The sequence below is a fragment of the Lygodium microphyllum genome, chromosome 24, assembly GCF_053477565.2.
Source record: "Lygodium microphyllum isolate KBCC chromosome 24, Lygodium_microphyllum_v1.1.10, whole genome shotgun sequence".
Classification (NCBI taxonomy): Eukaryota; Viridiplantae; Streptophyta; class Polypodiopsida; order Schizaeales; family Lygodiaceae; genus Lygodium; species Lygodium microphyllum.
The window spans coordinates 120,735,343-120,749,173 of NC_141158.1; the positions used below are offsets into that span (position 1 = coordinate 120,735,343).

Consider the following 13,831-nt stretch of genomic DNA (forward strand, 5'->3'; position numbering starts at 1 on the left):
CACCAACATATCCTAGCTGCCCCATAATTGATGCATACCCTGCTCTCCAAAAAACATTGGATTGGCACTTCCAAGTTGGCCTTATATATGCATCAATTGCCCCACTAGCATCATTTGCTTATACTCACTACTCACATTTGGAACATCATACTGTTGTATTAGCTCTTTCTTTGGTGCATCTTGTTGTCTTAAAGCTCTTGAAGATGATTTTCTCTTCTTGCCTTTGCTGCCCTTCTTTAAGGGGTTCAAAAAGAGCTTGAACTAAGGATCATTTGCCAATTGCATAAACATTTCAGCTGATCTCGTCAACTGATCTTTAAATTGGTCATCAAATTTCTCTTCCTCTTGCTCATCATTAGCTTCTAAAGGCCTAGAAGGAACCATATTTGGTCTAAACCAACATTATCAACTTGATGTCCATGCAGGATGCCTTGTCCGAGATCATGCATTGCATTTTTCCCAACACTTTGTGAATTTTCAGATTGAGAGACATCATACTTGCTTGATTCCATCTTACTGCAGGAAGACATTCTTACTCTAATGCTCAGTTAAATACAATATCATGACTAGAGTAATGCTTCTGACCTTCAATCAAGTGTCTCGAGCCCACTAATTCAAGGGAATTTATGGTATCCCAACAATGGAACTATGAAACCAGCCTTCCTTCTCAGATAGGTTGGTAAATAACACAAATTTCATATAAACTGAAAATGCACACTTTTCCACTTTAATCTTGGATACCGGACATCCTGTTGGTCCCAAAACTGGCACCCCTTGTGGTATTTCTTTATCTTATATTGTAAATGGAAGGAGTACAATTGAGATCCTTTAATCTCCTTCACTAATCCAAGTGTCTCTTACTATCAAAACTGACCAACAAGCCTCCAAACCAATTCGCCCCTTGGTTTGCTGCACGATTGACCTTCACTCTACTCCATGAAATACAAATTCAGCCCCAAATCTGATATTGGCTAGCTAGCCTCTTAAATCTCCCCGAAATTCCTCAATTTCACCTACTAGAATTCAAATCCTAGGCCTTCAATTCTGGATATGGATCTCGAGGTGGCTGTCAAACCCTAATTTTTGCTATAAATTAGGGTTTACAACAGAGATTGACTCAAGTCTCCTTCTCTAATGGCTCAATTTGCTAAAAAATGAAAAATGCTAAGATAACTTGAGGGATGGATGGGAAATGAGAAAGAATGCTATAGAGAGAGACATTCCAAAGTTTCATCGCAAGAAACGCTGAAAAGCTACTGCTATTCTACTCAAATAACCATGAAAGCCGTCACCTATAGCTTAGGACCACCAAAAAGACTATTGCCCCCTCCTGTATGCTATCATCTACACAGTAAAAACCTTGAGGGATGGCTGGGGAATGAGAGAGAATGCTATAGAAAGAGACATTCCAAAGTTTCATCGCAAGAAACGCTAAAAAGCTACTGTTGTTCTACTCAAATAACCATGAAAGCCGTCACCTATAGCTTAGCACCACCAAAAAGACTATTGCCCCCTCCTGTATGCTATCATCTACACTGGAAGGACCTTGGACTACTGTCACCAACTCTTGGAGAGCTCCAAACTGTTATCACATGCTGTAGGATTAATCCCTAATTGCTGCAAATCACATCAGCAACCTCTCCTTCATCTCTTATAACTTTCTTTTCTCTCACAAAGGCTGAAAAAAACTTCCATCAACCCCTAAAAACCTTTTCCTACTTGGTCACACACCACTACGAAGCAATAATGTGTCCCCTCCAATGTTGCCATATCTTCATATAATAAACCTAATGATTTTGTTGATTACTCTACCCTACAGAACTATGTAGTTTTTTCTAATCTCATTCTCTAGCATTATCCAACTTATTAAATAAATTTTCATAATATCAATTCTAGAAATTAATTTAATAATTATTCTAGTGCTCAAAAATTTAATTCCACTGGCCAATAATTAAATTGGCTAGGCCAATTTGTCTTCCAAGTATCCCTAAGCAATTATTGATCCTTAGACTAGCATTAATTAATTAATTAATGTCTAGTCTCTAATGTTAGCACTTGTGACCACGCCTCTTGATCCTACTATCCACTTGTCAAAGGATACCTTAGGTCAACACTTTGATGCACACACCTATCGGTCTGTTGTAGGAAAACTTCTTTGGTTGATTCAAACTAGGCCAGATTTAGCTTACTCAATTCACATACTCACTCAGTATTTCACAACACCTAGGATGTCACATTGGATTGCATGTCTTCGTGTGTTGTGTTATTTATGATGTACTTATTATTATGGCCTCACATATGGTTTTGGTTTATGTTTGCAAGGGTACACTAATTCTAGTGCATTCCCATGGCGGCTACCTCTTTACCTTGGACACGGCTCCCATTTCTTAGTCTAGCCATAAACAAGAGACGGTAGCGGCTTCCACAGCCGAGGCTGAGTATAGGGCTCTCTTTGATGGCACCACCAAGGCTTTCTACCTGAGGAGTTTACTGGCGGCACTTCATTTTCCTTGCAACTCTCCCACCGTTGTCTACTGCGACAACCAGAGTACCATTGCCCTTTCGGGCAATCTGATCATCACATCACGGACGTAGCATGTGGGAGTCCACTTCCACTTTTCCAAAGAGCAGGTTAAGCTAGCCACTATCGGCCTAGAGTTTGTGCCTTCATCAAATAATTTTGCAGACATCTTGACCAAAGCGGTCAACCGGCCGATTCTTCAGTACCTACTACCCAAGATCGGCTTGCGTACACCCTCCCCTACTTCTTTAAATTGAGGGAAAGAGGGTACTTCCCTCTTACTTTCCCTTCTAGTTTGAGAGGGGGCAACTTCTTCTCTTGATAGTGATAGTGATGATGCTTACAATTTTTAGACATTCATTTATTCTTTTGTATTGTTATATGGACATTTGTAACTTCATCCGCACTATCAAGATAATATGATTATAAAAGAATGCTTGGGCAAGTGAACAATTCCCTTGTGAGGGCACTGTCCAAGTGGCACCGTTGCATAGCATTTTACGTAAACATGACATCTTGCATCTCCCTTTGCATTATCTCATGCATTGGCATTCTGTTCATGTAAACATGCATCTATACGTATTTATTCATTTTCGATCTTTTGAAGTGGTCGACTCTCGATCCACCATATTCATGGCATTACACATAGCAGTCTCCAAGGCAATTTTTTTCCTAGCTTGCTTGCTTGCTTTGCTTGTCTTGCTTGCTTCACTTATTTGCTATATCCACATCTTAGTCATTTTTCTTCTTCAACGCCACCCAGTAATGGTAGGAATAGTATGCTTCTTTTTTTTTTGTGAAGGTCTTGGGCTTTGACCATCCCCTCTCTCCTGTATTGGGGCACAAATACTCAATAGGACGAAAACTGATTTGCAACCCTCATTTAATGCTAAATCTATCAAATCTAAAAAGCCCTCCAAAAAAAAATCCATAGCTGATTCCATTTACCTTTGTAGAGCTTGGTAGGCCACTGGGCAGCCAACATACACCCTTTGTTTGATGCCCTCTAGGGTAATCCTTGGGCTCCCTTGGTAAGATAACCATCGCCTCTGTAGTCTTAGTGGGCCACTGGGTAGCCAACACACACCCTTTGTCCGATGCTCTGGCTCCTTTGGGGTGGGGGTGGGACGCCTTAGGGTAAAAGAAAAGAAAAAAGGCTTGGTTGGCCTTCATTCTTGTGGCACCGTTGTTGGACCTAAGAGGGGCTCTTGAGCTAAAAATGCATTAGTTTCACTTAAACAGCCCCAAAACATGCTTAATTAACGAAGTAACCTTGTTTATTTAAAAATAAATGTGTTCCTAGAGAGTGTTTGTATCCCATAAGCACAACGGGTCCAAACTTTCTATGAATAGGTATATTGCCCTCCATTCAGTTAATAATCTCGTTTTTGCAGATTTCACGTATTTCAACTTACTGCCCACACCCCAGACACGCAGAGGACATCGCGACCCAAGCTGGCCATTGCTGTCTATAATAATCTAGCGCCTGTTTCCAGCCTACCACACACTATTCAGAGCTAATTTCAGTATACTGACTGCTGATGCTGGTTTTTCCTACGTTTTTAGTTCTTTCTCTCTCCTGCAACCTGCGTTTTTAGTCTTTCTCTCTCCTCCACTACCGTCTGCATCAGATCCAGCCTTCCTTGCTGGGTTTGCTGGTGTTCAACATCCGAAGATTGCCTTGCTGCGATTCGAGATCCGTTCCGAGTACGACACACGCTCCAGCTCATTACCCCTACCTTGATCCTTGAGATACAAGAGTTCGAGGTTCAATATTCATTCACTACATAGTGTGTTTGCTACATGAGCATTGTATATTCAGCAGTCATATCACTTCATTTATTTTCTGTGTTCATTGTCTCTGAGTTATCCTAACCCTAACTGTATTCTTTTATCAGTCTGTGCTTTGCCGTACGGTTTCTATTTGTATTTCTGTGTTAGGGTATTTCTTTACAGGGGCCCCTTGGTCCAAAGGAGGAAGAGGTTGCATAGCCAGTAAAGAGGTTGAGAAGAAGTCCCACAAACTACAATAGCCTCAAGGAAATGAACTAGCATCGAACTAATCTCAAAGACATGGCGGACCCACTAAGCCTCTCTCTCTCTCTCTCTCTCTCTCTCTCTCTCTCTCTCTCTCTCTCCCAACTTTATAATTCTACATGCATACACTCTTTTAACTAGACCTTCATGATTAGAAGTTACCTTTATTGTTCTAGGGTTCTTTTGTGAAGTTGCATCCAATGAAGCTTTTTGGAAAAGAAGATATCGATGAAAAAACTGAATTTATCCATGAATTCGTTAGGTTTATCATAGTACCTCAAAAGAGTTTTGAGATTTGAGATGTATTTTATAAAAATTTCTACCCCACATTTCAAACTCATAAACTTGAGTATGTCCCATTTTCTTTTCCTCGATTCTTTGAGTTAAAGAAGACTTCACTATAGGAACTTGCTTTTATAGTCAAGCACCATGCATTTCTATGATGATTGGATTGTGGGAAAGTGTGACAAGCTACAGTGAAGGCACAGCCATTTAGATCCAAAATCAAAACACCAATTTGCTCTATAAAATACATATACACAACCAAACATGAATAAGACTCACCAAAGCATAATTCAAAGGAAATTCTTCATTATTACAGCTAAAAAAGAATACACTTACCTTATTACTTGTCATCTCCATCAATGCAAGCTTTGAAATTTTCCTCATAAGACCAACATCAAGCTCTTCTTCATCCATTACACGAACAGTATGTGCCATTACACGAAACACACGAGCATGATGGCTGACCAGCTGACCAACTCGCTTTGTTCAAGAATACAAAAAGTTCAACATAGAGAAAAACAATGTTTGGAGACTATATTTTACTCTAAATTCCCAAAGTTAGAACAATATCATTAGGCATTACCCTCCTGACTGTTCGAAGGCTTGCCATACAGCAGTCCAATATAGTTCTTGAATTCCTGGAAATCCCCAAGCACATCAAAATGTGTATCAATAATACAACCACTGATTCACCATTTAGAGTGTTGCTACAAAAGAAATAACCTGTATAAATATCAATCCCCTGTTCTTTACTGATCTAATCCTTTTCATTTTTAGACTGACAAGGTTGACAACATCAATGTCACTAGAAAGTATTCCAGATTGAAATACCTTAATATACACCATTCAAAAACATGACCGGAAAAAGTTTTTACACAAATATGATGACAGGTCTGTGAAGCATTCCACAATGGATTTTCAAAAATGAGATGTTCCCCATTTGTAACTAACCTAGCCATCTAAATGTTTCATGATGACTATTTTATACATCTATGATTCCATCTCTAAATTGTTTATCCAACAGCTTCATATGTTTGTTGTCCTCATATTTAGCTTTGCAAATGCATTTACATTGATTATGTCCATGTTTGCACATAGCAAAAAAGGCTTATTTTTTGTATCAAAATCTTAGACCTGTACTTCAACAATTCATGTACAAGTACAACGAGAGGCTTAGCAGCTATGCAGCATCTAACAAATTCGTGTAAACCATTAAAGAATCCCACAACATTCCCATTAAGACATTGAGAAGGAGGGGAGTTGAAGTAGGCAAGGAGTAAAGAAAGGATTGATTTGCACTCAAGATTGAACATATCCACATAGAAAAAGCACATGAAAAGGTTTGGAATAGCAGGCTCTAACTATATGTTCAACTCGAGGAGATTCCATGTGATGCACTCCCACATTTTACATTTATATTTTCCTGATGGCCTGTTGGTGAGTGATGGTTTGGGATTTTTTTTCCTTTTTTTTCTCTCTCTCTCTCTCTCTCTCTCTCGTGTGTGTGTGTGTGTGTGTGTGTGTGTGTGTGTGTGTGTGTTGTGGTTTTTGGTTTTTGGGGTGGGGGTTTTGTTTTTTACAATTTTGGGTGGTAGTGTGGGTGTGTGTGTGTGTGCAAGTGATAGAACAACCTCTTAGGAGGACTCCAATATCATCATGGACATCAAAAAATGCAAGCAAAGATCTCACAAGTCTTAACCGACTCATGACACATGGGATGATGGGTAGACAGTAGAGCAAGTTGGACCTTGGTCAAGAGCAGCTCAAGCCACTTGATGGTCTGACTTTTTATCTAAAGGATTGTCTTCTAACTATTTAATAGGCTCCCTATAGTGGCATTTGACGCGAGATGATGTTATTCTCATGCTGCATTCTTGCCCTTGACAACATGAGCAAAGAGGAAAAATGAGTGAACAAAAGTTGAATGCAAAACTTAAGAGTGTGTTCTTCAAGGAAGACCAATCACATAAAATGATGCTGCATAGACTCAAATAACACTCATCAAAACATGTGATCCCAATTTTTCCCGTATATAGGGCCCTATTAACTAGAATGCCATTCCGAACTATTATCAAAAGGAAATAGGCGGCCATTAAGTCATCAAAGAACCCGAATCACAAAGGAAAAGAAAAGACAATTCGATTAAGGACAAAGATTCTAACATTTACCATTAAATCAATGACGAGGACATATACCAAAGCTAACCATAGTGCTAAAACACCCTCACACATCAGGGGTTTGCTTAGTTCAAAAACACACTAAGAATGGCCATTGGCGAAGAAAGGTCAAGGGTCCACATCCTCCTTAAGGATGCCATTTTTGAAGGCTGACTTGGCATCCATCTAATAGATCAGCAATTGAATGGATTATTTCATATTTGGGAAAGGGATAGCTCCTTTTCTCAATGACATATTTGCTTATGGTAAGTCACCAAAAAAACATGTGTTAATAGTTAGAATATGAATGGAAGTAAGAAGATACAAACAGAAGATGGAAAATGAAGAGCAAAATGAGCACATTGTAGAAAATCAATGTGCCTTATAGAGCAGCCCATAAGAGAGTCACAAGAAAAACATGCTTTACACTAGTCTATGCACCAAACCCATGATGCCAATTGAGATCCTTGTCCCAAGACTACGCTTTTGGGCTGACACTATTAAGTAAAATACCACTATCAAGTGCATTCAAGGCTCAAGCCCCTATAAAGAGACCCCTTGTATACATATCTGCCACAACACACTTATTTACTTACTTTTCCATTTACTTTCACTACACACTTTGGTACAATACGCAAAGCATCTCAATATGAAACAGCAGGTATGCAGCTTTTGGTTTCTCTTCTGATACTTCCATGCACAGTTTCGAATTTCAATTCAAGACTAGCATTGCATGTATCCACCAATCCACTCTAGACCAAAGATTTCCTCTCTTTTTTTTGGTTCTTACCTTAGTGAGTATTGCCTCCATATCCTTGATCGGCATGGAGACAGAGAGAGTGTCTACTCAAGTCTTCATCTATCTTGGAGATTCTTGACTAGCCTCGAAGCCTTCTCCTAAGGTTGAGATTTGGGCTTGCCTACACCATGTGGTCAACAAAGGACCCCTCTCCAAGATTGAGAACGGGCATGTACCGAGTGCCCAAATGGTTGATTCTACTCCAACTCTTCCAGTTAAGGGGTGTCAGATCTACCTTCATAATCACGCTACATTTGGCTTCACCATTTCATCTTGGTTCTCAGGACCACACAAAGACTGATATCAGGCTGCTCCTTTGACATCAGCATCCATGGTTAACAAGAGGTTTCTGCCCTTCATTTGTATTTTTACATTTTGACATTGTCTTCTTGCCCTCAACACCAGAATCCCTTCCCCATTGTACCTCCCCTTTGCATCACATAATCGTCATCTTTGAGAAGGGCACTCGGGCAAGTGAACAATTCCCCACGATAGGCAACCAATAAGCACACTTTGTCTAATGACTTGGCTTCTTTAGGGTGGCCCTTTGGGCTCTCAAGGAAAGATAACGCCATACCCTTGTTGCTTTGGGATGGGGTAAAATGGGGTAAAATGGGGTGAGCTTTGCCTCACAATGCCTCTTGGTTCCAATTTTGAGCCTAAGAGGATGTGTTAAGCTAAAAAAGGTGCACTACACATTAACTTTTCATTACCTCATTAAGCAGCCCCAAAACTCAAATGCAGTTAAGTGCACTTCAGTGTCCCATAAGCAAACCCATATACTTTTGGTTCGTTCCATCTCTAAAAATAGAAAGTCTGTTGGGTAACTTGTATCCCCTTGCATTCTTAGTCATCCAAATTCTTCACATCTACCCACTTCAACTACTGCCACCCTGATCATCTCATGGCTGCCCACTCCTGTGTTTGGTTCCAGCTTGCTGTCGCCATCATTCTAGCCCCATGGAACTGCTCTGGCCCCTGCCAATCAAAATCCAAATGCCACCTGATCTATACAACCACTAGATAATTGTGTTTCCACCCTAAGCAAACTGCCCTGCTGCTGTTCATCACCATGAGGACTGCTACACAGCTGTGTTTTGTTCCAGCAGGCCCCATGTACTATCTAGCATTCAGAGGCTCATCCTACAGCTATGTTTCTTCTCCAGCAACATTATTCAGCATTTGGAAACTATGGCCAAGCTGCACACTACTATCTTTACCTTCTCCAACCTCAAAGACTTGCTGTATATTTGTTTCTAGCCTGCTGCCCTACTGTTCACAGCCTTTCACATAAGTTTACTCCATCGATTGGCCCACGGCTGCTGCATTTGCATCACCCTTCTGATGATATACTAGTGCTTGCACACAGAAAACAGAAAATTTATGAATATGACTAAAACACAATAACTCAAACAAAAATGCAAAAACACAAACAAAGAAAAAAGATAACTCATGAGATGCTCAAAGCCACAACTATCTAACCGCCGATGACTCTTGTGGGAGTGGCCTAAGGGAGTAGCCGGAGAGTGACATCTACCAAAGACAGATCCCAAGGGTTGTAACTGTTGTGCAGATTTCCTTAGCTGAGAGTGAAGGTGCATAGAGTTTAGAGCAATAGAGTGAGCGAGTGAGCACAACACTTGATGTTCGGTACAAAGACTAGTGTACCACTTTTAGGTTTTGAATATATATATATATATATATAAAGTACAACAAGTGAAGGGTGCATTCACACCCACACACCTGAACTCGATAAAAAGGCACAGTGAGCCTTTATTCCCAACAACCTCCCACCTAAAGGCAATGTGCCTGAAGGTAGAGAAAAGAATCAGCTAAGTCTATGTATGTACAAAGCTGAAAGACACATATACTATCCAACCCCCATCATTTGGCAGCAATGAGCAAACCGCTCGACTGAAAGACCTTTCGTAAGATCTACAGGATTATCATCTGTATGTACCTTGACAAGCTCAATGGCTTTGCTATCAAGTGCATCCCTGATAAAGTGATACTTCACCTGTATGTGCTTTGTCTTTGCATAAAAGACAGGATTCCGTACTAGCATGATAGCACTCTGACTGTCACAGTGGAGGATAGGAACCTCTGTAATCCCAAGCGCTCTCATTAGACGTGAAAGCCATAAAGCCTCTTTGCATGCTTCTATGGCAGCCACATATTCTGCCTCTGTAGTAGATAATGCAACACACTTTTGCAGCTTAGATATCCAAGAGACTGCTCCTCCTGTGAACATGAACACATATTCTGAAGTAGACTTCCTGCAGTCAGGATGGTCAGCATAGTCTACATCCGTGAAACCAACAACAGATGACTTCTGCTTACCAAAGCAGATACACAAATCCTTTGTGCCCTTAAGGTATCTCATGATACCCTTCACTGCTTCCCATGCTTTTTGCCATGATATGCCATGTATCTGCTAACCACTCCCACCGCAAATGCAATGTTAGGACGTGTAGCAACCATAGCATACATCAAGCTACCAACAGCTGAAGCATAGGGTATCTTGGCCATTTCAACCTTTCCATCATTTGATGTAGGGATGTCATATGCACTAAGTTTCACATATGGAGACAATGGTACACTAATAGCTTTCCCCCTCTTCATATTGAAACGCTGCAGAACTTTCGTAATATACTCCTGCTGTGATAGATAAAGAAGACCCTTTGATCTGTCTCTGAGTATATGCACGCCAAGAATGTGATTTGCCTCACCAAGATCTTTCATATCAAAGCTATTATGTAGACTTTGCTTCAAGGAGTCCAAGGCATGAACATTCTTGCCTGCAATTAGCATGTCATCCACATACAAAACCAAGAGAAGAAAACTGTCATCTGCTGCCTTCTTGGTATATAAGCAGTGATCAACTTGAGAATGATGAAATCCCTGAGATTGCATGATGTATCAAATCTGTGATACCATTCTCGTGGTGCCTGCTTCAGCCCATACAGACTTTTGTTGAGTTTGCATACCATGTGCTCTTTTCCCTTTGCAACAAAACCATTAGGTTATTGCATATAGATTTCCTCATGCAGATCACCATATAAGAAGGTAGTTTTTACATCCATCTGTATGAGTTCCATGTCCTCAAATGCAACCAAGCCCAAGATGGTTCGTAAAATAGTCATTTTGACTACAGAAGAAAAGATTTCATCAAAATCAATTCCATATTCTTGCTTATACCCTTTAGGAACCAACCGTGCCTTGTACTTGGGCAAAGAACTAGAAATGACTTTCATTTTATAAACCCATTTGCAGAGTAGTACTTTTTGTCATTTTGGTAAATGTACCAAATCCCAAGTGCCATTCTTCATAAGAGATTCCATTTCTGATAGCATTGCTTTTTGCTATTTTTTACTATCCTGTCTGTCCATTGCATTCTGGAAGCATGAGGGTTTACCACAATCTCTTAACATGACATAATTAGCCACATAGTTTACTCCCGGAACAAATCTATTTGGCTGTTTTTGCACTCTGGTCAACCTATGAACCCAATGGTCAAAATTTGTTGTTGTTCAACCTGCAAATCTGCATTAACAGCTTGTTGTTCTGCAAGTTCAACATGCTGTATAGTTGGTTCACCTTGTTCCAAGTCCACATCTTCTTACTGAATTTGTGGAACATCATGGGCAAGATCTAACTGATCATTTTCAGTATCATTCCTTGCATTTTCAAAGACATTTTCAGTAGGTATTTGCTACTGTCTAGCGGGCATTCTTTGCTGTCCTATTGGTACATCCTCTCGAAGTTGTTTATGCAATCTTCCCGGAAGATGACATCATTGCTGCATACTACTTTTCTTTTCTCGCGATCCCATAACCTATAACCCATTTCACCTTCATCACCATATCCAAGGAAAATACATTTACAGGACTTTGGCTCAAGTTTGTTGTGTTCTTCCTGGCGTATGTGCATAAATGCCTCGTAGCCAAACACTATTAAGTGTGCATACGAAGGTGGCTTGCCCGACCACGCTTCTTGGGGAACTCCCCCCCCCCCCCCCCAAAAGACTTCCCCCAACTCCCCCCCCCCCCCCCCCAAAAGACTTGTTTGGTGACTGATTAATCAAGTGTACAGCTGTCATAACGACCTCTGCCCAAAAACCATGGGGTAAAGCAACATGTGACAACATTGTACGGACCTTGTCTTGAATGATCCTATTCATATGCTCTGCAACACCATTTTGGGGCGGATTATGAGGAGCAATAAGCTTCCTTTTAATCCCTTTGCTATCACAAAAGTCTTGAAAGGCCTTGGACACATATTCCCCACCATTGTGAGAGTAAATAATAGAGACATCAAAAGTTAGTGTACATTGCTCGTATAAGCCCTAGACTCACCATAGCTCTCATAAAATGTGATGAGGGCACTCTAGGGTTTGCAAAGACAACACAAAATGTTTATGAATACAATTGACAACTAAACTCAAAAGACTCCAAAGACACACAAAGCATACAGTCAAAGAATGACTCTCTAAATGACAAAGTGTATGCCCAAAGATTAAAAAAAACACGAACCACTTCTCAACGAGAGGGCTGAGCAAGGGAGTCAATGGAGACTATCTCCAAAAGATCCCAAAGCAACACACCACTAAAGATTGAATGATAGAGAATGCCACACAATTGGAGATCAAAAAAACAAAGCTATAACACGTCCAATGGAGTGATCAACAACAAACAGAGCCTTTGGAAAAGAAACATAGATAGGAGAACTCTAAGATATCCTGTAGCAACAAATATATAGCAAACGCAACCAATAATATATCAAAGATGATGGCATCAGCCAAGACGGCCTGAACAGCAGCTAACACAGCTAATCAAGTTTTGGAATGCTAGAAAAACCACCAGAAACAGGTCACCAACTAGTAAATGATGTCATGGTAGCTGAGCACCAGTAGGGCAGCCTGCTATGAGGATAATGCAGACACCCGTAGTCAAAGATGGTGTGGCAGCACGTCATCAAGCCTTGCATTTGGAGCATCTTCCACCTAGTGTCACCATTATCTGTTTGGCCTTCTCCTCTAGGCTCCACCTTCACCTGCGTTTTTTGGTGTAGGGATCTTCTCCTTGCCTAGTATCATCTCTAGCTTGGCATCAACATCCTAGCCTCTAGCAACGGTCTACATCATTGAGCATCAATGATCTCATTACTTGTCTATCATAGGGGTTGCTGGGACCTGCGTTTTTGTAGCTTTGCTTCTCCTCCATCACATGACGTTAGTCGTCTATCAAGGGGCTGCTAGGACCTGCGTTTTCGCAACCTGGTTCCTCCATCACTTGGCATCAATCATCCATCACACAGGCTGCTAAGACTTGTGTTTTTGCATCTTGGCTCCTCCTCCAACACCTAATGTCACTCATCTGTCATACAGGCTATTGGGACCTGCGTTTTTGCAGCCCGGCTCATCCTCCATCATCTAGCGTCAGCATCTAGGCTGTTCTCTCTATGTTTGACAGCTTCGACACTTTAGGATTTGCATTTTGCTACCCAAGTCACTCCTCGACATTAGAGGACTGCAGTTGGCTCCCTTGATAGCTAGTGATCATCTTCCATATCGCTGACGGCATCAAAGGAATGCAATTCGCTCCCTTGATAGTTGTCCTTCACCTTCAAGTGATTACTTCAATAGCCCACTGCTCAGAGGACTGTGTATCGCTCCCTTCACTGTGTAGATTTCCCACAAGTGTTGCCACTTGATTCAAACATGACAATGCAATTATCTTTTGAGCTTCACCTCAGTTGTATCAACTTTCCTTCTCATAGCATGATTCAGTGCATCACCACCATGTTCTTGTGTTTTTGAGTTTTTCTCTCTCAGTGTTTGCCGTGCACACTGTGTTTCTCCCCGCAAACCCTATTGTGTCTCTGCATTGTCACTTATTTTGACATGGTATCAGAGCATACTTGTTATTTTTTACATACTCTAGCCACATCATTTACTTGTCCCTTTGCATTTACATGTGTGGTGGGAGTGGACGATAATTTTTTTCTTTCTTCCTTCTTATTTTGTCAAGATTA

General features: G+C 40.8%; 1 protein-coding gene across 5 annotated transcripts in view; it reads right to left on the bottom strand.

The window, feature by feature from the left end:
* The window catches only part of LOC148015585 (ARM repeat superfamily protein), a 232,961-nt gene that overhangs the window by 209,352 nt on the left and 9,778 nt on the right, over positions 1–13,831 (bottom strand). For 4 of the 5 annotated variants that reach the window (XR_015688455.1, XR_015688456.1, XM_087665935.1 and 1 more), the window contains exons 3-4: positions 5,427–5,481; positions 5,180–5,323 (exon numbers count right to left, since the gene is read on the bottom strand). Coding sequence is in view for 3 of the 5 variants with exons in the window: in XM_087665935.1 (XP_087522061.1) it covers positions 5,180–5,323; positions 5,427–5,481 (199 nt within the window). In the remaining 2 variants the exon portion in view is untranslated. The remainder of the gene's footprint in view (positions 1–5,179; positions 5,324–5,426; positions 5,482–13,831) is intronic. The other variant, XM_087665936.1, reaches the window with a different exon arrangement.